The sequence below is a fragment of the Numida meleagris genome, chromosome 5 (assembly GCF_002078875.1).
Source record: "Numida meleagris isolate 19003 breed g44 Domestic line chromosome 5, NumMel1.0, whole genome shotgun sequence".
Classification (NCBI taxonomy): domain Eukaryota; kingdom Metazoa; phylum Chordata; class Aves; order Galliformes; family Numididae; genus Numida; species Numida meleagris.
In genome coordinates, this window is record NC_034413.1 from 60,197,966 (window position 1) to 60,220,927 (window position 22,962).

At 47.9% G+C, this 22,962-nt stretch overlaps 1 protein-coding gene across 8 annotated transcripts in view; it reads left to right on the plus strand.

The window, feature by feature from the left end:
* The window catches only part of GLI2 (GLI family zinc finger 2), a 185,973-nt gene that overhangs the window by 104,648 nt on the left and 58,363 nt on the right, over window positions 1–22,962 (plus strand). For 7 of the 8 annotated variants that reach the window (XM_021398987.1, XM_021398991.1, XM_021398985.1 and 4 more), the window contains exon 3: window positions 16,299–16,404. In XM_021398987.1, the coding sequence (XP_021254662.1) occupies window positions 16,299–16,404 (106 nt within the window). Of the gene's footprint in view, window positions 1–10,135; window positions 10,347–16,298; window positions 16,405–22,962 lie in introns of those variants that run through there. The other variant, XM_021398992.1, reaches the window with a different exon arrangement.

The window sequence follows — 22,962 nt, forward strand, 5'->3', positions numbered from 1 at the left end:
AAGGGAGATAAGACAAGAACGTGCCTTGAAAAACAGTGAAAATGCAGTAATCTAGAAAATTGTGGCCACAAACTTGTTTGCTGACCAACTGAAAATCTCACAGGAATGCGTGTGAATAATTAAACACAGCAATAGCAATTTGTAGCCATTATAGTTCCATAAATAATTTAGAAAGTTCTCCGCAAAGTACTCGTCTTCCCCTACCTTCACATCATGGCTTCCCCAGTCCAATTTCTTCCTCCTCTTCTTCTCCCCCATCTTTTCTGAAATGCATACTGTAGGATATGTTCTTCTGGCTGATTTCTGGAGAAGTGTGGCAGGGTGCTGGGAACCCTGATGTGGTTACACATGCTGTCATCTTCATCAGCACTACGCTGGCGTGGGTTAGTCTGGGGCTTCTCTTCCCTTATTCTTCCTCAGAAGCCCTGGTGAGGTTTCATGTTTGTGTGTACCATGTGCACACGGTTCCCAAGGAACAAGTCACTCCTTGTGAAATGGGATTTCTTCGACTTCCTCATCCATGATGCAGATCCCTTTTCCTCTTATTTACCCACAGATGAAGAGCTGTGAAATCAGGCTTGGTAGTGGGAAAATGCTCGCTCTCATGTTCAAAGGCATATGTCATTGACCCTTCGTGAAGATGTGGGTGCCCATGCCCCAGGGACATGTCCAGTGCTGTACTGACACCTGTCTTGTTGGGATGGGCAAACAAACCTGAACCTCCCCAAGAGCACTGCTGTGAATGCAGAAAGTAAGGACTGCCACCTCCTCACCTGTCAATGCAGCCTCACTCATAAGTAGTAAAAAATTCACCTCTAATTTCCAGGAGGATACATGGAAAACGTAATAGGAGTGCTACAGGCTCAGAAGACAAGCACTCACGTAGCCTGGATTTGAGTTATCAAGCAGCTGGAGGCAAATGCCAGCTGATCAGAACTGCTCCCTAAACAGGAATCACTCTATTATCTCTGGTCTCACGGATCACATCCAGGTGAAAGCCCAGGAAGCCTGCTAGCAGCTGCCAACACCCCTGCGCGCCAGGCGGGTTCCACACACGAGGGGAGCCCTCAGGAGGGCAACAGCAATGAGTCACTGGAAAGCAGAAGACCTGCACGGGATTTTCTCATGGGAAAAACCTAGATCTGCCATCACCAAGGATGAAAACCTGGATTCCTTTTCGAAAATATCACACGTGATAAAAGCAGGGCGCACAAAGAGGGTGCACGTACCCACAGCACTCTGGATTGGCATATTGCAGTCTGAGTTTTGAAGAGTAGAACGTGGGGAAGGTAATTTGCAGAAATAAACAGAGCCAAACAAATACCAGAGCCAGGAGAGAAACGGCAAGAATTACAGCCGATACTTCAAAGTGAAGTGTTTGTACTAACAGCCTGATAGCAGTCCGTGTTTCAGAGTTAGAAGCACGTTGTCAGTGAAGCAGTGTGTTTTGTTCTGCTGGTACCGTGTTTCTGAAGAACTCAATCTGCCCACTCGTGCCATTGCCCTAGTTCAGGGGCGCAGCGAAATGGAGCTGCATCTCCACGCACCCCCATTTTGAATTCGTCAAAAAGGTACCCAAGTGGTTGTGCTGTTCCCATCCTGCAATGGCCCTGAAGCAGAGCAGTAGGTGAAAGCAAATCCCAGGATCTCTCTCAAGCCTCTCCTTCCGGGCTGGATACTATGCTTGTTGGCCTCTACAGGTATTGCTGCATTGCTGTTAGTGATTTTATACCAGAACAAGACTAAAACTCAGAGAAAAGTCCAACACAGTGCCATATCCGTTATGTGTCATAGAATCATAGAATCACCAAGGTTGGAAAAGACCTCCAAGATCATCTAGTCCAACCAGTAGTGGCTTTACAACTCAAAACTAGTGCTAATATTGCTTCAGCAAGCAGTGACAGTGAATCAGAAATGTTATCTGCAGCTGGTTGCCGTCGGAGGCTTCCCATCCTGCGGCTCTCCCAGGTGAGCTTGAAGCTATCAGCAGGCATCAGTCAGGCTCTGATCTGAGGGGGAAACAACTCCTTCTGTTCACTGAGGGCAAGTGCTGCACAACCTGCAAACTTGGGAGTTGAACACAGTCTTTTAAAGTGGGAAACTTGCTCTCAGTGCTAGATTAGCCGCAAATTAATAAAACCATCCCAATTTACACAAAAAAAATGAGGTTGCAGGGACCTGTTTCAGAGTCCCTAGTGTCATTAAAAATAATCCCGCTGCCACAAAACTCTTTTGATTGGAGCCACATTTTGAAGTCATTTGTTGTTCTGCATCCTTTAAAATCAGACAAGTTTGAATAAGGAGAGAGTCTCCAAAGTTGCTGCCAATCTACCCAGGAAAATGGTAATCATTTGCTTTTGAATTTTAGAGGGAACTGTGGTAATCATAGAATCATTAAAGTTGGAAAAGACTGCTAGGATCACCTAGTCCGTCCATCATCCCATGCCCACCATGCTTACTGACCATGTCCCTCACTGCCACATCTCCGTGGTTCTTGGCCACCTCCGTGGATGGTGACCCCACCACCTCCCTGGGCAGCCTGTGCCATAATCATGATGTTGTCTCACAGCAGACGTCCTTTGGGTTACTGTAGCTTAGTTCAAGTCTGTGGTAAACTTTAGTCCCCCAAAGTGTCACTTTTAGCCTGAGAGAAAGGGCTTTGCACGGGCTGTATTGCATCACGAAATGCACATAAATGAAATGGTCTGTGTTCTGTGTTTTGATCTGGCCGAAGTAATCTGCTTCGCTTCCCAAAGTTATGGGATAGATTGACTGACTGAATTAATATGGGGAGTGATACAGGATATTTGAACTCTTGTCAGTTTTTTGATTCTGCTTTTTCCCAGCAGTAAAATGGATTTGTTCTGAAACCTGGAAAAGAAAGAAATAAACTTGGCAGATGTAGCCAGTTTATGATTTATTCTGAATTTGCAGCCTGATCCAAATGCCACTGAAGTCTGCAGAAATCATTTGGGGGATTTCAAAAGGAATCTCATCAGGCTCTTGATTAATATGCCGGGGAGCAGGGATGTGCGTGGCGGGGGCCAAGGGAGCCTTGCAGAGCTCATCCTCTTTTTCTTTAGGGTTTGCATTCTCTCAGTGCACATCCTTTCATGCAAGCCTCTCAGTGCTCCCTGAACCGTCTGTATTTGGATTAATAGGTAATAGGAGAAGCACTGGGGAAAGCTGGAGCCAAGTTCCATTTTATTGCCTCAAAGTGATGCGAGGAGGGATTGTGTGCTGCAGGCACGCGGCTGTGGGAACACACGAGGTCGGGACCGGGGGTGCTGCGCATCCCAGCGCCTCATGCCCCAGCCCTTCGAACACGTGCTGGGCTCTGGTGCCACCCCCAGCAAATCCCAGGGAGACAAAGGGGCAGTTGGGATCTCAGCATCATGGGGCAGTGTAAGTGTGTGATCGAGTGGATTAACCTTGAAACAGCAATAAGTGCAGCAGAGTTTAGCATGTGGCATCTTTTAACTTAACGCTTATTTGCGTTGTTTTCTAGACTGGAAGATTTCCAGACTTTTCTAGGATGGGAAAGGCCACTCTCTGAGTAATATATAAAACAGAAACAGGCTTTGCATCTTGATTTATTCCCAATCTTATTGCTGTGTGACAGGATCGGTTATCTCTCAAGGGGTGGTATTAATTAAGGTTTACGAAACATTTTGCAATTCTTGGGAAAAAATGCATCACAGAGCTCTGCTATTACTTGAGCTCTTTATTACATGGCCGCCGATACTGCCTGTAAATGTCTGTGATCCTGTTGCAGCGTAAATCGTGAACTTCCAAACTCCTTTGGAAAAGCTGGTCTTCAAAAATCTTATTTTTCTTTCCCCCCTCCCCCTTAAAGTGGGAGGGAATTGCCGATGATCTTTCACATGGTTCTTCCAACACCCAGTCATTCATCAGCAGAGACTTAAAGATAATAAACTTTTTGTTTCAGGCAATTACTTAATCTCGACAAACTCCTGTGTTAAGCAGGGCTATTAACTGAGCAGGCCATAAATCAGCGTGCTGCCAGGTGGGTGAGTCTTCTGAACTGCAATCACTCTTCAGGACCTTCCAGAGACCCCTTCCCGTCTTAAGCACCCTCATTACACAAGCAGCATGCTAACAACCTGCACTTTGCATGAGCTGCCCAGAGAATCCACTGCAGACTGCACCGGGACCGTTTTTAACACCAGTTGGAACATCTTCAGACCGAGGCAGGATGATACATGGCGGTCATTAGCCTGCACCCAAACCACAGCTGGGTGAAACAGATAACTTTCTCACCCCCTGCTCCTCAGCCCTTGTGCTCGGCCGGGAGCAGTGTGCTGCTGCAAGCATGGAGAAAAGCCTCTTTGTGTGCAGTCTTAAGCACTAGGAGTGCTTTGGGGACTGATGTCAGTGAGCATGGAACCTCCCCAAATTCCTTTTTGTAGGCCACCGAGATGCTGAACAGCTGGGTGTAAGTGCAAGCAAAATACCCAGCTCAGTTTTGTCAAGTCTCTAGCGGAAAGCAGACTTACTTCCTCGCTTCCATTTCCAGAAAGTACTTTGGTCACGACGCTCAGCAGGCTCCGTATGGGGTTTTTCCAGACTCGATTTGTTCGATTTTACAAATGGTATAAACAGACCTTACATATGGAGGGGAAATTTTTTCAAGCCATTGCCTATAGGAACAGTTTGATTTCAGTTTGTTTTAGTGCCTGGAGGAGCATATGCATAAAGAAAGCAAACTTGCTCCTGTGGTTTGGATGGGAGAGGCTAGAAACGCCAGCGCTGCATTTGAAGCACAGCCTGCTCCTGGAAGACCGAGGCAGGCTTTGTGCCAGGACGGGGCCGGGTGTCCCCTCAATGGCAGCGGGCAGCCCTGTGGTGGCAGGGACCGCGCTGGTAGGTCTATGCCCAGGGCGGGCTGGCGTGCCTGTTCTTGTTGGCACAGCACCTGCGCTTGCACAGCATTTAAACATGTGCCTGGGAGTTCTTCTCTAAGGCTGCTTTCCAGCTCCTGCAAGTTGTGCCGGCTCCTTGTGCCAACAGCTCCTGGTGCACTGTCACACCTGGGCAAATCCATCCATCCTGATGGATGCAGAGATGTATGGTGTGCATACACTGCAGTGGGCACAGACAGGAGCACAGGAGGTTCCACCTGAACATTAGGATGAACTTCTATGCTGTGTGGGTGGCTAAGCAATAGCACAAGTTGCCCAGTGAGGCTGTGGAGTCTCCTCCTTGGAGAGCTTCAGAAAGTGGGCCTGGGCAACCTGCTTGTGGTAGCCCTGCTTGAGCTGGGGTTGGACCTGATGGCTTCCAAAGGTCTCTTCCAACCTCAACCTTCCTGTGATTCTGTGATTTAGTTTCAGCCCAGCTTTACCATAAGCATCTTTTGGCCATCCATGGAGGCATTTGAGGTCTGTGCCGTGAGGATGGAGCTCACTCAGCTGACCACCAGCCTTCAGGAAGGGCTCACTGTGTTTCAGCTGTGAGGCCACACAAAAGCAGCCTGGCCACAGTAACAGTAGTTTGATGTGGGGATAGGTGGCCAAGGGAGGTCAAGACAGCTGCGTTCAGCAGTAGTGAGGCTGGAAGTGGTGGCTGGCCTGCAACCTAAGTGCCTTCATTGTGCATTCTTGCACCAGCAGTCTCCAGGTCAACTGGTTCAGGGAGTCGATCCAGCCAAAAACACATGCAGTACAATTTCAGGTGGTTAGTTTTCAGCTGGATGAGCTCCCTGAGCTGGCTCGGTGTGGGATTGCCATTGCCACCTCCAGGGAGACGCGTGAGTGCATTGCTGGGGGTGAGGCAGGCTCCATCTACATGCTAAAGGCATCCCCCTCAGTGGTCTTGCTTATAGGGATGTAATTGGGATGATGCTCATGAGTAAGCTTCAACTTGCCTGAGTGAAAGTTACAGCCAGGGCTGGGCTAGACTTGCTGTGATAGGAAGTGTAATTCAGAGAACATTTTCCCTCCTTTTTCATTTACCGTTTTTGCTCTCTGGTTCTCATGGAATTGTGATTGACAACACTGAGGCTGTTGAACCACTCCATCCTTCTTCGTCTTGCCTGTAGAGATTGTGGGCTTGGATGCAGCCAAGGGCACCTGTGTCCTCTGGAGCTACTGCTCTTTCTGTTTACTGATGCCAGATAGTGCTTTCTCTGTAACACCTCCATCTAATGGCAAATCACAGCCTATCCTCATATTATAGATGATCAGAAGCAGTTGCGCTTCTTAGAGCTGAGGAAAGTTTTGCTTGGATGCAAAGTCAAGCCCCAGAGCAGCTGAGCACAAAGCAGCACAGCTGCCTCCACAAAATGCAATAATTAATGCGGTTCCTGCTGTGACGTGAGCCTTAATGCAAAGATGCTGCTGAAAGAGTTCCCCATTCACTGGTCCAATCCCAGGGCACTCAATGGCAAACTCCATTCGTCCATCTTTTTCGGTAACTGCCACATCAGCTGGAGGCCCAGGCAGTCATTAGGGTGCTTCTGGCTTCCATGGGGGCAGGATGACAACAACACTTCTCCCTAAACTCATGGGCATGCTTTCTCCTGTAGGTGTATGTTTTTGAGGGATCTATGTGTTCGCATAGATGCTCTTGAGATCCTGATTTTTCCCCTACAGCAGGCACCAGGCCATCCCCACGCAGGCAGGCACAGCCGAGCTACCAGCTGCTCGGCCCCTGCACCCCGGGTGCCTTCCTGCCTGCTGGGGACGGGTTTTGTTCTTCTCCCATTCTCTCACAGCAGCTGCTGGAGAACAAGCCCCAAGGACCCATCTGGCCCTCCGAGCTTCCCGGGCCACGTGTTTTCTCGACAAAGCGACGGTGGCTGTGCTGTAATACAAGAGTTACATTATAAAACTGCGACTTGCTAGCAAAGCAAACTGCCTTTTATTCACTGGTGCTGCCTTTCTCCCTTTAGAATTGCAGCCGCGGCCGCTCCACAATGTAGCCTCAGATCGAGTCAGTCTAGAGGGCTGCTTTTTTCTTTCTCTTTTTTCTTTTTTTTTTTTCCTTTCCCCTCCTTTGCTTTCTGGAGGAGTTGGCACAGCCTGGTGTTATTAGGACATAAGCCAGCTTGTTCTAGTGGAATTTCCTGTCTGATTTTAATTTCCCTCTCATTTTTTTTCTCCCCTCAAAGTGAGACAGAAAAGCTTTTTAATTGCACTGCCGTAGGTTGGCCTTTCGGGATATTATTATTCTTATTAAGTACTTCCTGTTGGGATGCGGCACATGAGAAGTACCCAGGATCTCGGTGCAGTCAGGGCTTGCGGCCGCCTTGTTTGTTAATAACCGTCAGATTGGCAGCATCCTCGGGATACATCTTGGCATGACAGCCGGGCAATTAAGTGATTTTCAAGACTCTCAGCATTTGCAGCTCAAGACCTGTGGAATTAATAAGCTGCATTAAGCCTTCTCGGTTTTGTTTTCTGCTGTTCAGTAGCTGCAGCTCCTCATTCATCAAACAGAAACGCTCGCTCTGGAAATCAGCGTGGAGGTAGAAACGTGCTGTCACTCTGCCGACAGTGCATTTTGTCCCAGAGAAGAATCCAAGGCCTGCTTAGCAGAAAAAGTCTTAGAAAATTATTTTTAATTTCCCAGGACGTGAAAGTTCTCAGCAGTCAGTTTCAGAAGTTTCAATAGGACGAGAGGGAACAGCCTCCCCACCAGGGAAGGTTCAGGTTGGATATTAGGAAAAATTTCTCAGAAAGAGTGGTGAGATATAGGAACAGGCTGCCCAGGGAGCTGGTGGGGTCACTGTCCCTGCAGGTATTCAGGAGCCATGGAGATGTGACACTGAGGGACGTGGTCAGTGGGCACTATCAGTGGTGGCTGGACGGTTGGACTAGATGATGTTAGAGGTCTTTTCCAACCTTAATGATTCTATGATTCTGTGTTGGCAGATATCGTTGTAATAATGTCACTTTCCAAGTTCGTCACTTCCACGTTCTTTTTTGTTTTCTAGATCATTGCCCATTCTGGGCTCTTCTGAGCCATTTCTGACAGCAGCCACAGGTTGCTGAAAGATATTTTCTGACCAAAAACCGTTCCGCTCCCAACCTCCCACCAACTCAGGCTGTTTAGGTCTGGGGATGACAGCTAGTGGCAGCAGTGCTGCTCTGGAGACATCTCTAATTACGACACTTTGGAAGACCAGAGGAGCCTCAGTGCCAGGCAGACTTGGGCACTCTGCTGCGGGATTCCCCAGCTTTCACCTTACTCATCCTTCCCAGATGGATGAAGAAAATAAGAGTTTGTCCCTGCAAGGCTGCCACAGAGCACTAACCTAACGGCTCCAGAAATCCTTGTAGAATAATAAATAATACATCGCTTTTATTCACAGATGCCCTCCTGAATATCTTAAAATACTTTCACATAGCTGTCTGCAGGCTTCAGAAAATCTCTGTTTTCTCACCAAGAAGCAAAGCATCCCAGAACTGAATGGTTTGGGTGACACCTGAGGCGTGCTGCTAAGCCAGCTCCCTGCTGGTAGCACCTCACCGAGGTCCTGCTGTCCTTGCATCCCTGCCATGCCCTGGCCAGGAGGTGCCCCAAGGGAGCGGCGGTGACCCAGGCAGGAGATGGCAGCTGAGGGATTTCAGGGTTTGATTTCTTAATGATAAGAGTCATCTTTGCTGTAGAAAATGTCAGTGAACTCTTACATTTTTAATCTAAATTTTCCATGGAGATAGAAAGGCCATTTTTAGCCTCGCTGTAATTGTTCTGACTCTTTTGCCCAGGAAAGGACTGACAGGTTTGATGTCCCTAGTGACAGTCATGCAGTGCAGAGGAGGAAGCTGAGGAGCCCTGCTGGGAGCTTCAGGAAGGGGCAGATGTGGACCTGAACAAGACTATCTTACTTCCATTCATTCCTCTTGAGTTCTTGAGCTGGGGAAGAAGTGTATGTGGGGTTGAGCCACTGGGCTAGCCAGCTCTGTGGGCCGCTTGGGATCACCTGGGGACCCCTGGGAGCAATTTGTTGTCTTACGGCTTTTATGACAGCTTTTATTATGCAGGCAAACCTAGGAATGTACTTTCTTCTGCATAAAGTAAGCATCGCATACCCATGGGGACCCAAAGCCCACATCCTTGGCTTTTTAGCCTGCTTCTCTCGATGCCCATGCCTCAGTTCCTCCAAATGTAAAGGCATATGTCACATGGACTCTGTCCTGCAAGTGCTTTGAGGTGTTGGTGGTACCATTCTTGATTTGAGGCCTTTTTTTGTGGTTTTATAGGTAAAGAGAAACAAGACTTTTTTTTTATCAGACACATGGTCTGATTGTTGGGTAGTGCCATGTGGAGCTGGGAGTTGGACTCGATGATCCTTAAGGGTCCCCTCCAACTCAGGATATTCTGTGATTCTATTGTTGTTTCCTTTGCGTGTATCTGCATCCCGGTCTCCTCCCAGCACCTCTACAAGGCAGTCACCGTCACTTGAGCCACTGGTTTTCTTGACAGCATAGAGTGTTTTTCTCTTTATTGCTCACCTGAACTGGAAAGTTGGCTTTTGCTGTGCCCACGGTTACGCTAAGCACATTAGCTCCTCCGCCATGCCAAGGTGTTGTCTGAAAAAAGATGTTGTAATTCAGGCTACCACCGCCCTTCTTCGTTTGTGCATGAAAAGAAGAAAAAACTGGTTCTAGGTTCTGCTGGATGGGAACAGCGGGTTGGATGTGCTTCAAAACAGTCCGTACTCAGACAGGAGAGGGCTCTCCCTTGGGTGCACTGGTTGGAACCTGCTTCCCGTTTATCCTTCCCTTAACGGTCGTAGCATGCCAGAATGAATCTTCTCTATTATTTTACCCGTGAAGTTCCTCTTTTATTGTTACCAAAGCCACTGAGCAGGTAATAATAAATAAAACAGTGTAATAATTAACCAATATTAATTGAAGCATGCTGTATGGAAACCAAACCAAACACTAGCAAGCCAAACAAAAGAAAAGCATGCACAGTGCAGCCTTGTTTACAGTGCTGTCTGCCGGAGTCATTATACACGTTGATATAATAATACTGAGCACTTAATTACCACATCATTTTTAAAGCGCTGTGTAAACATTAACCAAACCTCTGAGGTAGGGAGGTATTATTATCTCCATTTTAAAGAGGGGAAATTCTGACACGGTGAGCTTAGTCGGTAATTGGGCGTCGTGGGGGCAGGCTGGAGCAGAGGCTGCAGCCTCCCGGCCGGTCCAGATCACACGGTGATTTTGGAGACTGCAGAAGCACCTGGGATGGCTCTACCTGGAACACGGCGCTGCCACCTGAGGAGGGCGGCTGTCCCTCGACACCGCTCTGCACTTTGCAAACGTGCAGACTGGAGTAGCCAGCAGCCGCGTGGTTATCTCTTCTCGGAGGTAAGCACACGCTCGACTCCTTTTGCGAAGCAGCAAGATGTGGAGGCTCAGCTCTCCGGCAGCGCTTGGCGGGGCTGGGAGCGGCGGCTGCTGCGCGGTGGCTGTGGGAATGGCTGTCCCCGCAGAGCAGTCACTGTTCAGTGGCAGTACATGACTTCATCCGCGGAGAATCCCACAGGCACACCAGTGTGATCTGCTCCGTCATGTTTCTGTGACCCAATTTTCCCCATTCTTTGTCTCGGACCTTCCCTGACCCCAACCCTATTATCTCTTCCAATAATTCACCCGGGCCATTATTAATGGTGCATTAACTTCGGCTGTGCTTTCAGCAAAGATGTTTTTCTTGCACTTATTCATTCGCTCAACTCACTTAAACAGCGAGATCATTATTCCGGGGACGTCACATAAACACAAAACCATCTCCCTCGCCGACACCTGTGGCCCGAGGCGCTTTCCTGGATCCAAGCACAACACTGGGACGACCCAAGGGGCTCTGGGAGCCACCCACACGCTCAAGGATGGGTTCCCCTCCCCATCCACAGCCCACCAAGCCCAGTGCAGCTCCAATGGGAGAAGGATCACAGAATGAAGGCTGTGGAGCAGAGCACATTTTGCAGTTTGCTGTTTCAGAACAAACCTGACGTTCGCCACAGCAGAGTTGCTGGATGCCAAAATGCATCCCTTTAAGTTAGGGACTTTAAAAAAGCATCTTCTAGGACATCCCCTTCTCAGTTTTTCTGGGTCAGCTGCTTTTGCAAAGCTGCTAATGACACTGTAGTGACAGGATCACATGAGCTGTTGTCTGTAGTTTTTCTCCCATTAATCCAAATCAATCCAATGCCGCAGGGCTCTGAAGCCTTTTTCAGATCAAGTTGCGTTTTCTACCTGCTATGGTTGAGGTTTGCTGTGGAACCTGCTGTTTGTTTGACTGTGGGCAAGTTGTGTTACTTTATCCTGTACCAGCCCCCATCGAGTGAAAAAGGGCTGGGACTCAGTGCGTGTGAGCATTTGATTCTCTTCCTAAGGAGCTCTGTGAGTCTTGGCAAGGCTGCTTGTCATCCCCGTATGAAACTCGTGTTCCACGCATCATAAATATCACAGGAAATCAAGCCAAGAGGGTTCTCAAGAGGTCAACATTGGTTTTTCCCACTTTCTAAGATAGGTGGTTTTGCAAAATTGTTAGAAAAAGTATTATAAGTACTGAATTATTCTGTCAGCAATCTTTTACGTTTTTCTTCAACAAATGACTTTCCCTTTAGGTAAGCCTCCAGGAGTTCTGCATGTATTGGATGGCACAGGGGATGTGGGGGAGGTTCTGGGTGTCTCCAAACCCTGGTTGTGCTGCAGCACTCAGTTGCAGGTGGGAGTTGAAGGCGTACTGTAAGTGCATGCATGTTTAGGCTTACCCCATCCAAGTCTGTCCGTGCCGCTGGGTTCTGCGCTTAGTTTTCAGGAGGAAGGGCTTTGCAGATTATTTTTGACAAAGTTAGACTCAATGATCCTTTTGGGTCTCTTCCAACTCAGGATATTCTGTGATTCTATGAAAGTGAACCACAAATGAAACCTGATTCAGTGGAATGGGGTCTGATTTCTTTTCTTCTGCTGCCTTTTTTTAAGCGGTTACCTGTGGAGGTTGAAGTATTTGGAATATAAAAATTTTGTTTGACCCTTCCCAACTCTTCTTTTTAGGCTTAAAAAGAGGAGCTTCTGTGGGTGCTGTAAGAACATCTCCTTTGCTCGCTGCACAAACCCCTGCATGCCATGTGTGTTTTTCTTGAAGCACAGGTTTATCTGCAGAGATAATCAAAAGGCTGCATCATCCTCAAAAAATGCCTGTTTCTGCTGCCTCCCTCCCTGATTCCTGGGATTTTCGGCAAAGGGACATCCCCTTTAAACGTACATTTCTGCTTCATATCTCTCCCCTTTGAAGCCAGAGGGCTGGCTGGCCTTTGAATAGGCAAGGATGAGAATAGAACAGTGGGAGGTCCGTGTCTTGCTCATAAACCTTGGCCAGAAAATCAGCCCTGACAAGTGGGGACAGGTAGCAGCGTCTCCCCCTAATTGAGCGATGTGGCGGAGCAGACGCGTTCCTGCAGGAGCTGGGGGCAGGTGGGGCCTCCCAGCCTCATCAGTGTGCATTCACCCCAGAGCTGCATGCCTCAGCTTAATGAGGAACCATGTTATTTCTGTGTGAAACACCCTGTTTTTCCATTGGCCCTGCCCTCTGTGTGCTGCTTCGATTTCTTCACAGAATCACTGAGTGGCTTAGGTTGGAAGGGACCCTGAAGATCACCCAGTTCCAACCCCCTTGCTGCAGGCAGGGTTGCTGACCACTAGGTCAGGCTGCACAGGGCCCCATCCATACCTGGTCTTAAACACCTCCAGTGTTGAGGAGCACTTCTTTGGTTTTGTCCTCCTTCCTCAAGTTTTTTTCTGTTGTCCCAGTGCTACGGGACATGGAGGGGAGATGTCACTTTGTGCCTTCCCTCAGTGGCACATCCTACCAAGGGGCTTGGTGTGGCCCTGCTTCTTCCTGGGGGAAAGCTTTCTCCTGCTAAAAGCTTCCTTGCGCTGTGTAAAACAATCATCATTAGTACTAATTGGGCAGCTTTGGGGTTAAATCTGCAAAGATTGCTTGGGTTTAGTAAATCCTCTGCCACCGCAAAGCAGATAATACTAAACAAAAGATCGCCTCGATTAGATTAAAATTGGCAAATTCATTGCCCTAATCATCATATCGCCCTTCTCATGGCTATTCAGGAATACATCAACATGACTTACTTGAAGTAATTGAATATAATTGTCTCTTTAACTCCTACGTGTAAAGCATCCATCTTTGTTAGCAGCATGCGCTGCTGTCCTGCTGCCAGCTCGCCCTCCTCATCAGGAGGGGTGGGAATGAGAAGCAAGGCAGGGATGATGCTCATGAATTGGAAGCTGATTGCCTATAAAACCATTCATTATGCCTGACCTGGAAGAGGAGAAAAAGGAGCAGCGCTGGTGCTGGTTGGCTTTGTCGCTACTCCCAGGGTGGGGAGCAGAGGAAGGACCCAAAGTGGGACAGCGCAAAGGAAGGTTACCCAAAGTAACCCATCCCTGGAAGGAAGTGGAATCGCTGACTGCCACCATACAAATAGGTTGAAATGCCAAAAAGAAACCAGCCATGCCCGTGGGAGGCAGGACATTTGTGGAAATTTTTGTCCCGTTAATAATCAGATGTGCAAGGAGGGAGGAATTATTTTCAGATGTTGTTGTCCCAACAGATAGCTAGGAAGGGTGCCCAAGCAATAGGCACCCTGTGTTTTCTTATTCCCAGCTCTCCTGAGTGTCAGAGAGATTTTTTTTGTACTAAATTTTTGATGTTACTGCAGCAATCTGTCATTTAGCAGTAGGTAGTTACAAAACTAACTACTAAAGGGGGACGATGAAAAAGAAGGGGACAGACTCTTTATCAGGGTCTGTTGTGATAGGACACGGGGAAATGGTTTCAAACTAAAAGAGGGGAGATTTAGATTGGTTGTAAGGAAGAAGTGTTTTACAATAAGGGTGGTGAGGCACTGGCATAGGTTGCTCGGAGCGGTGGTGGATGCTCTGTTTTTGGAGTCGTTCAGGGTCAGGCTGGATGGGGCTCTGAGCACCTGATTGAGCTGCAGGTGCAGGGGAGGGGAACTAGATGACCTTCAAGGGCTGCTTCCACCTTAAACAATGTATGGTTCGACGATTCTATGGAAACAAGACATAACCCGCTTTGTTTTTAAGAGATTCAGTGTTTGACCCATGGGTGTTAATGGTTTTGCCATTATTCATGAGTTAAACTGGTCAAGATAAGGGCTTTGGATAACAATATGACTCTGTGCCCCTAAAACACCACTCCAATGCCCAGCAGTGGCAGTCCATCACCTCGCACCTCCCTGCATTTTGTGGCTACCCAGCCCCAGATTTGCCCCATCCAGGCAGAGTCACCACCCTATTTTTGCAAGATGCCAAACCTGACCCATAGGCACACCAGCAGGGCTATGCAGATGGGCCTCGGGAATGTAGGAGAGTCCTTGCTCCTTGAGGTTTATTTTCATGAGCTCTATATGGAATGAGTGCTGCAAGAAGCCCAGCTCTGGGTAATAGTGGTGTTTGTGATGTCTGGCAGTGAGTAGCTGTGCTGGGACAGTTTGTGGCCATGCTAGGAGTAAAACCCGTGTCCTGGGTGCAGAGCAGGGATGCCCTGGACCTGAAGAGCATACCCTGGGGGCCAAGACTTCCTTGCCCCTCTTCTCTGGTCCCATAGACTGTGTCCAGGGGACAGCAGTGCCCCGAGGAGGAGGGAAGCAGCTCCTGGTCCTTGCCAGCCTGGGCAGTGGTTCAGGCTGAGCGTGGTTTGGTGAGAGCGGGCACTGCTGTGCTTCTGACCTGGAAAAACACTGGCTGCCCTTTAAAGTGAAGTGTCCTCGCGTAAGGGATCATCCTTGCCCGGGACACAGAAAGAGAGAATCTCCCTCCTGCCAAAGCAAATCCTAAAGGATGCGAATTTATTCTCTGCCTGAGCTGCTTTTGGGGGAGGAAGGGAGGGGAGCAGAAGGGGGGAAGCAGCTAACAGTTACCCTACTGTGTCCTAACATCAGGCGAGCTGCAAAAATGCTCCCAGTGTATCAGGGCGTGCACGGTGCCAGCCCTGCGCCGGAGCACGGAGCGTGAGGCTGCTGCGGAGCCTTAAATACTTTCCAGCCCGACTGCCTTAGCCTAACGCCTTTCAGCACTGTTGGCAGGCGGCTTGTTTGTGTGCAGGCTCTCACCTCTCCCACTGCCGCGCCTGTGCCGCGTGTGCTCGGGGACTGAGCGCTGCGATGGGGGCAGGAGCTGCAGAGCTGGGGGCTGACACGCGGGGAAGGACGTGCGTGGGGAGCTCTCCCAGGCTGAGTGCAAGAGGAGCGCAGCCTCGCTGGATGGGGTCAGTGTAGCTCCACGGCAGCTGGACTCACAGGGGTGAAAGGCTGAATTTGAAGGCTGATAGAAAAAGCGCTGGGCGCTGCTGGAGTTTGCTCAGCATCAGCAAGAGACTCGGCCCAAGCTTTGGCGCTTGGCTTTCGGATGGTGCTCTGCAGAGAGATGCTACCTGTCACAGAGGCAAGTCATGGTTCAATACCAACGGAGGCTGAGCCTCTGTTAATGGTGTTTCTTTGGCTTCAGTAATTTTTACAGAAAAGGCCCAGCGTAGTTGGGGGTGGTGGGAGAAATAACCCGATGAATTTTCCATCCGCTCGACTCGCTCAAATATTCTCACCGTTAACTTTTGGGGTCAATAATAAATATTAAAACCTGTAGATTTAATAAGTCAATGTAGGTGTTCTCTGCCTTTTGAGACCACTTTATCTTTCCATCAAAGATGAAACAAGCTTCTCAAATGAATAAAAAATAGGGCCTCAAGTGATTACAAGCGCGAGCAATTTGGGCTCCTCTCTCAGAAGCTGGCAGTAGGCATTTCTGAGCCACTTCTGAATGCCTTCATGGTTTGCATTAGCGCTGCTCTCGCTGTTGGTTTTTAGGTAAATGTTTCCAGATCTTCAGCAGAGGTGCTCGCTGCCACTGCGGGCGTGGGGGACAGCGTGGGTCCGGGTCCCGCCAGGCTCCGTTGAGTCTGATTTGCACTGCAAGTCTAGTTTTCCTTGGTGCTTCCTATAATCTCCTCGAGTTCAAAGAGCGCTTAGCTGCTTGTCTTTGTCAAAAACCCTGTTGGAGATCTTTTATGTCGAAGATGTAGGATTTCTCCGCATGACTTTGATTATTTATTCATTCCACTTCTCTGGTGTATGATAGCGCTGATATCATGAAGACCCCTTGTCTTGCACTGCTCTTGCTCTGAAATTCATGGAGATTTAGTGCCTTTGAAATTGTTTTAAAAGGAAAGGAAAAGTTTTTGAAGTCCCTTTTTTCTTCTTCTTCTTCTATTCCCCTCCACAGTGCCGCAGCACATTTTTCCGGCCTTCCACGCTCCTTTGCCCATTGACATGCGCCACCAGGAAGGACGATACCATTACGAGCCTCACTCTATCCACGCTATCCATGGGTAAGTCTCGCACCTCCGCTCCTGAGTCTTGCTACAGCCCCGTCTGCCCACCCTGTATCAAATCCCATTCCTGAAGCACAGGGCACTCAGTGCCCTCCTGGTCATACAGTTCCGTTAACCCTAAGGAAGTGCTGTGTAGCTCCGGGATGGGAGTCCTGGAGATGGGGCTGGCGTGTGGTTTTGCACCCGTGATGTTTCTCATGTCAAAGTGTGCCCTTCTGACACTGTCTTAGTGAAACCCAAGCACTGCTCCCTCTGTACTGTTTCAGGAAAGGCTAAAAAGCTGCCAGGCGTGCCATAAGTCAGTTCTATTTCATGGGGCTTTAGTACAGACAGTCTGAGTGATGCAGGTGTCTGCATGCGGTGTAAAGGGGTAGGATCGTGGGTTTTGATGGGGACCTCCTCATGAGATCCCACAAGTGCTGGCCAGAGGCTGTGCCCAGGCTGGCAGAATCGCACTGGTCTCCTAGTCTATGTCTCCTAGTCTCCTAGACATGGCAACCCAGCAGTCCTTGGAGAGTGGTGAGGGCACATTTATAGAGAGATTTGGGTTCACCTCCTATGAATTTTGAGCAGGCAGGAAAGGAGCCAGCGGGGAAGTGAGTGGGAGGCTGTGGTGGCCATGCGGCCAGTGGGTTTTCTCCTCATCCCTGAAACACGCCATCCCCATGGGAAGTGAGGGACAGCCTGATGGGTTGGCGGTCTCACGGCTCCCAGAAATCCCTCACCCTGTGATGGCAACCTGTGGGCAGGTCCCAGAGCATTCAGCATAGGAGAACCCACAAGGGCTAGAAACAATTTGTGGGAAGGGAAAGCGAAGCAGGTCTCATCACTTAAAAACTCTCATTCGTTCCCTCTGTTGTCCCCAGAGATTAGATGACCTCCAGAGGTCCCTTCCAACCCCTAGGACTGTGTGATTCTCTGCTCTGCGGCTTTGCAGGGCTGTTTGCAGAGCCATGCTTTTTCTGGGTGGGTATGAGTGGGGGAGCAGCCTCTGGGAGGCAAGAAAGGAGACAGCAGCAGCCATGAGATCTGTGGAGTCCCACAGTTGCAGGGGCTTTATTCCACTTCCAAAACGCTGCAGGAAAAAGCGATGGGGCATTCCCCTGGATGCTAGCAGGAGACAAGTCATCTTTTTGGCTGGCAGTCAGCTTGACTCAATGTTTAAAGGGGCAGAGAAGCTCTTTCCATGCTGTGTGCAAAGGGGAAAAAAACAGAATGGGTCACTAATGTCATAAGGCAAAACCGGGGGGTCTGGGGAGATTAATGAAGCAGTTCTGAGCTTGCCTGTGTGTACATGCAGAAATTGCAGAAAAAAGAACACAGATTGATTAAAAAATGTATTAGGAGACAAATAATAAGCTAGCTCTATGGCTAAGATAGCACACACTGACTTCTGAAAGGGTCATCTTCAAAACTGCATTTAGGAGAGAGGACAGCAGATGCTCAGATGTTTGGCATGGGTTACTCACACACCCCAAAAAGCTGGATAAAGTCAGTGCTGCTGCAGAGCATGGCTAGGTCTGTCTTCTCCCCAGGATGACACTTTGGGAACCATGCAGAGAGCATGCTCCCCTTCAGTCCTGGTGCTGCATCCTTCCTGGGGCACCACAGCGGTGATTTCGGTGGGGTCATGGAGCAGGTTTTTCTCCAGAATGCAACCCAGAATTTGCCAGCTGCCCTCTGAATTATATCCCCTTGCAGGTCAGGTGTTCAGCTCACCTGCACCAGTGTTAGTACTCTGCTGTCTTAGCGGTGGCTGAGTTTGTCTGTCAGGAGACCACGAGTGCCCTGCTTAGGATTTGGGAAGAGCTGTTGGTATATACCTACTGTCCTTATTCAGGATCCTTCACCTTCCCAGCAGCAGCTTTCACAAAAAAGAATTCTGAGGTACTGAAGGGAAAACTTGGTTGTTGGCCTTAGAAGAGGAAATGTAGCTTTCTTGGAAACTTCAGATAAGATGAACCTTATTACTTGGACATTGTGCTGAAGAGTGCCTGTGTGAACGGTGAAGCATCAAAGCAGAGCAGCCGACCATTTCTTGGCCATGTATTTTTGTGCAGTCTTCAGTGGCATTTCTGGAGCTACAGAAGGTAGCAGGTTTGTTGAAAACAACCTAGACTGAAATATCAAATGCAGCTTTTGTGAGTGTGCAAGTGCATACGTCTGTCAGTCCTGCCCTGGGCCTTATTCTGCTATCAATTAGAGAGGGCTTTCCTACAGCTAAAGCAAAGCCTGCGCTTTAGGATCAAGAGAATGCAACTTTGGTCTGGCTTTCTTTCCCAAGTGCATAGCCACACTGGGAAAATCTTCACCAGCTGTGGAGTTAGTCTCTTGTCCATTTTTCCTCTTTCAGTTTTATCTGCAAACATCTCAGCCTCATCTCCTACCCTTTCCTTCTTTAGATTTTGTTCTACTTCTCGTCTTCCCCTTCTCTCCTCCAGTTTCTGTTCCAGATACCACAAAATAGTACTCACCCTCCTCAATGGAGGATATCCAGTGTGAAATCACTCAGAGTGGTAATGGAGCTGGGCTAGGGCACGGTTAGCAATTTTGTGCCCCTGCCTGGATAGGCTGGACAGGCGCTGTGGGTACAGATGCACTTCTGTAAATTTGTACCCCATCCTGGTGGTGCAGAAACTCATTCTTCTCTTTAAATTAAGCAATGATGGAGAATGATGCATATTTTTACTCTAGAAAATTGTGGTAAATGTTTGGAAGACAATTTGTGTCAGTGAGTTTTGGCTTCAAGATTAATGTGATCAGTGCTTGACAGAGAGCCCCCAATTCATCAAGCCCATATTCTAGCTGTCTGCTGTCTTGCTGGTACCAAATTTATCTAATTACATGAACATCGCACAGCAAATTAAGTGTAGTCTCATTTGTTGCTAACTATGGGGTGTTATTACTTGCCTGCTGCGTTATGTCAAAGGTTTGTTTCCTGACTGCTTGATGTGACATGGCTGCGTTCCCCTGCATCACTGTTTGCTTTTGGCCTAATGAGAACATAAGTTGTTTTACCCTAACTGGGGGGAACTCATCTGCAAGGCACTCCTGAGCAGGACAAGCTTTGGGGCCCTTTTCTTGAGAGTATGGATGGGAATATGTAAAACTCAAACAATAAAAGATCCACGTGCAAAGATGGGCCTGAAAGATGTTCTGCATTTCTGCTCACTGTTGTTGCTCTGTCTCAGTCAATTTCTTGTTAAGCAGCATGGCAAATAGTTTTCAGAGCTTGAATCTTCCCCACTGAGCATTATCTATGCCTTTGCTGGTCATGTTGATAGTACCCTGAAGAACTTTATCTGGATAAAATAGTATTTCTCCAGTCAATAGGACACTTCACTTTTCTACACAACCTCTGCTATTTTTACTTATTTGGTGATACACCTCTTTTTCATTTTTTGAAGCGATCTCTTCTTTGGCATTAAGAAAAATTTGTCAGAATCATGATGCTTTCTTGGCTAGTTTGGAAAAGTGAAATATTTCATTCAGTTGATCCTTGAGCTCTGCAGTGCCAACCAACAGAGATACTGTGGAGTTAAGTCATCAGCTTGGATTTTGATGTTGTGGGCTCATGATTGTACAGAGGGTGCAAGGAGAGGCAGGACTGTAGCCCAGAGAACACTGCAAAAACGTGTAATGCAGAATGGAGTAAAACCTAGTGTGGGAGGAAATCTCTTCCAGGACCGCAGAGTTAGAGCAGAATGAAGGAAGGAAAGTGTACTGGTCCATGTAAATTGTATGAGGCACCATTTCTCCAAAATGGCATTTGTTTGATGTTGAGGTCACAAAATACAACACTCAAAAGCTAAGAAATGGCAGAAATATGCTTGCAGATTCTGACCTCTTTCGTATATCATTGCAATAGTGCTTAACTTGCACAGCCGTGCTCCGTGGATGGGTAATGGTGGGTGCTGGATGTGTCTCCTGCATGCAGCTTTTATTGATTTGTCAGAATTTCACTCTGTACTGTTAGCTGTAGGCAGAGCATAGATCAGTGTCACCTGAATGGAAGTCCTCAGCGTTTCAAAGCCGAACCAAATTCACTTCATGTGTTAAAACAGGTTCCCTTTTAGTGAGAGAGATAGTTTGTGTTTTAGTGACCTTCCTCATGAAAACTGACTCCGCCGGAGCCCCGTCTCTGCAAAATCTCCTTCATCTGCAAACCAAGGGGACTCTTGGAGCCAGCTTTGCAAGATCAAGCCTTTAACTGCAGAGTGAAGCTGCTGGCGGGGATGGCAGGTGAGCGCTGATAGCTCCCTTCCACTCCCCACTTTAGGTGTGCTTAGCCACTCTCAACTGTTTTTTTTTCCCAAACTACAACAAAATTAACAAAAAACCTCTTAGCTCAGCTTAAAAGTCCCTGCCAATGCAAGAGCCTTCAGGGCTAACCCTTGTAAACAGCGTGCCTAGGCTTGACTCAGCAAGAAGCTTTTTAACAGTAGTTCCTAAACTGTGGTTAAAACCCATCAGGCATTATGCAGTGCAACAAACAAAAGCAGCCTTGTTTTTCTGCTGACATCCCGGTGATGTTTCAGGTTGCAGTTCTGACATTATTTATTAACAAAATATTGTTGTTGTTCTTTTGTCCACATTTAGGAATAATTTTAGAAAATAAAAAAACAATCTGAGCTCATAATCATGAGACAAATTCTGTGGCTTATGAGAAGAGTGAATCCTCCCAAAGACCTAAAGACAAAGCATGTTCCATCACCATGAGAATGTGGAGTTGCCCTTAATTTCCCTTTGCTAGGGTGTTTATCTGGATTAATCACGGATCTTCCTCCATTTCCCTGAGATCTTAATATATTACAGATTTTCTCTGATATTCAGCCTACACAGTTTTCCCTTATCTGATCTTGTTACTCCTCCCTGTTGAAGTTTGTTTTCCTTTTGCCATGTTAAAAATTGCAGAACACCTTTTCAGGATTGGCTCCCAGTGTGCCTGAGCAGCTTAGGTGGGTCATTCACAGGCGGGCAAGGTGACTTGATCAAAAAGGCTATGGCTCAAATGTCAGATTGAACCTTGATCCATGGTTTTCCATTTTGGGTATGTTTCAGGCTGATTTTCTCTTTCCTTTGTTTTTGTGAGATTCAGCCAAGGGAGGCCAAGTGGGGTTAAGGGAAAGTATGTTGTTTAGCCATACAAAAAATAATCATCGTCATTCTGTAACGGTGTTCTGAGAAATACCAGTGCCTCTTGCTTTAGAGTTGGAATTTGCTACTGTCACAGATGTGTCTTTTGCTGTTCCTATTAAAAAAAAAAATACAGCAACAAAACACAAACCCTCCTCAGTTCTGCTGGATAGAAATCTTTTGAAAAATCTCTCTTCAGACGCGCTCCGTGGAGGGGTGTTAGAGCTTGGCAGTGAAATTTTCCGAGTGGCGCTGACCGCGCTCCAGCCCAACCGATGGGGGCTTTCCCACCAGTGCTCCCTGTTTTCTGCCAGGGCTCTCGTTTGTCCCCCCACCATGGGCAGAGGGGCGCCGGCCCTGTGCGTTACCGCTGTGCGGTTATCTTTGTAGGATGGTCTCTCATGAGGCTCCAGCTTTGATCCCACCAGGCTGTTTGGGATGGGACCAGGTGACTTTCATTCCTGCAGCAAAAGACGCCGCTGGGCTGCACCGCAGAACGTACGCACCAATAAAACATGTGTGTTTTCATATTTACTTTGCTACCAGCGGAGAAAATCTTTGGCAGGTCTTGATTGATGGTACTGTGCTGCTTTGGAGATACAGTGAGCTCCCTCCGGAGTCAAAGCAAACAGCTGCTTAGAGAGGCCTTCTTATGTGTTTTGCAAATTTTTACGACTTTCACCAAATAGACACATCGTTCATTTGGGAAACAGGTTTGGGGGCTCCCACATCCAATTTACTCTGTCCCCTTCTTTCCCACATGCTTCTTTTATTTACTTAGGAAAATAAGAATGTGCGAGTACGCGCTAGTTTGCAGAGGCTGGTCCCCTCCACAAGGCTGGTTCAGACCTCTCCCCGCTCTGTAATTAGCAGGAGTGTGTTGCTTTTAGGTGGCTCTTTGGTAACCTACAGGAGGTGCTTTGGGGAACTATCAATACTGCTCTCGCTGTAAAACTACGAGGTCTAACGTTCACTGGTCACTTGATCCACCTCCAGCAGACCACAGACGAAATTGTGGACTACTGCTCTTCTTTCTGGGGGACTGGAGAAAAAAAATAATTCTGTCTGTGCTTCCTCCCTAATTTTTGAGAACTTAGAAGTGAAGGCTAACTAACTGCGACTCAGTTCAGAAGGGGCTTGTGGCGTGTTTTCAGGCATCAGGAAAGAAGTACACAGTGCTGCCTATCTCTGCAGAAACTGAGAAGGTGCACACTTCACATCTTCTGACTTCAGTAGGATGACAGGCTGATATCTGGTCTTCCAAAAAAGGGACAAACGTAATCTGAAATGGTCATCCAGGCCTGAATGCTTCTGTAGGTTTTTCAATCTGGATAAATTTCCAAGTGTTCTTCATTCTAAGAGATATTTTCACATCTTTGCTGTCATAAAATTGAAAGATAGATTCATCCTGTGTATTTG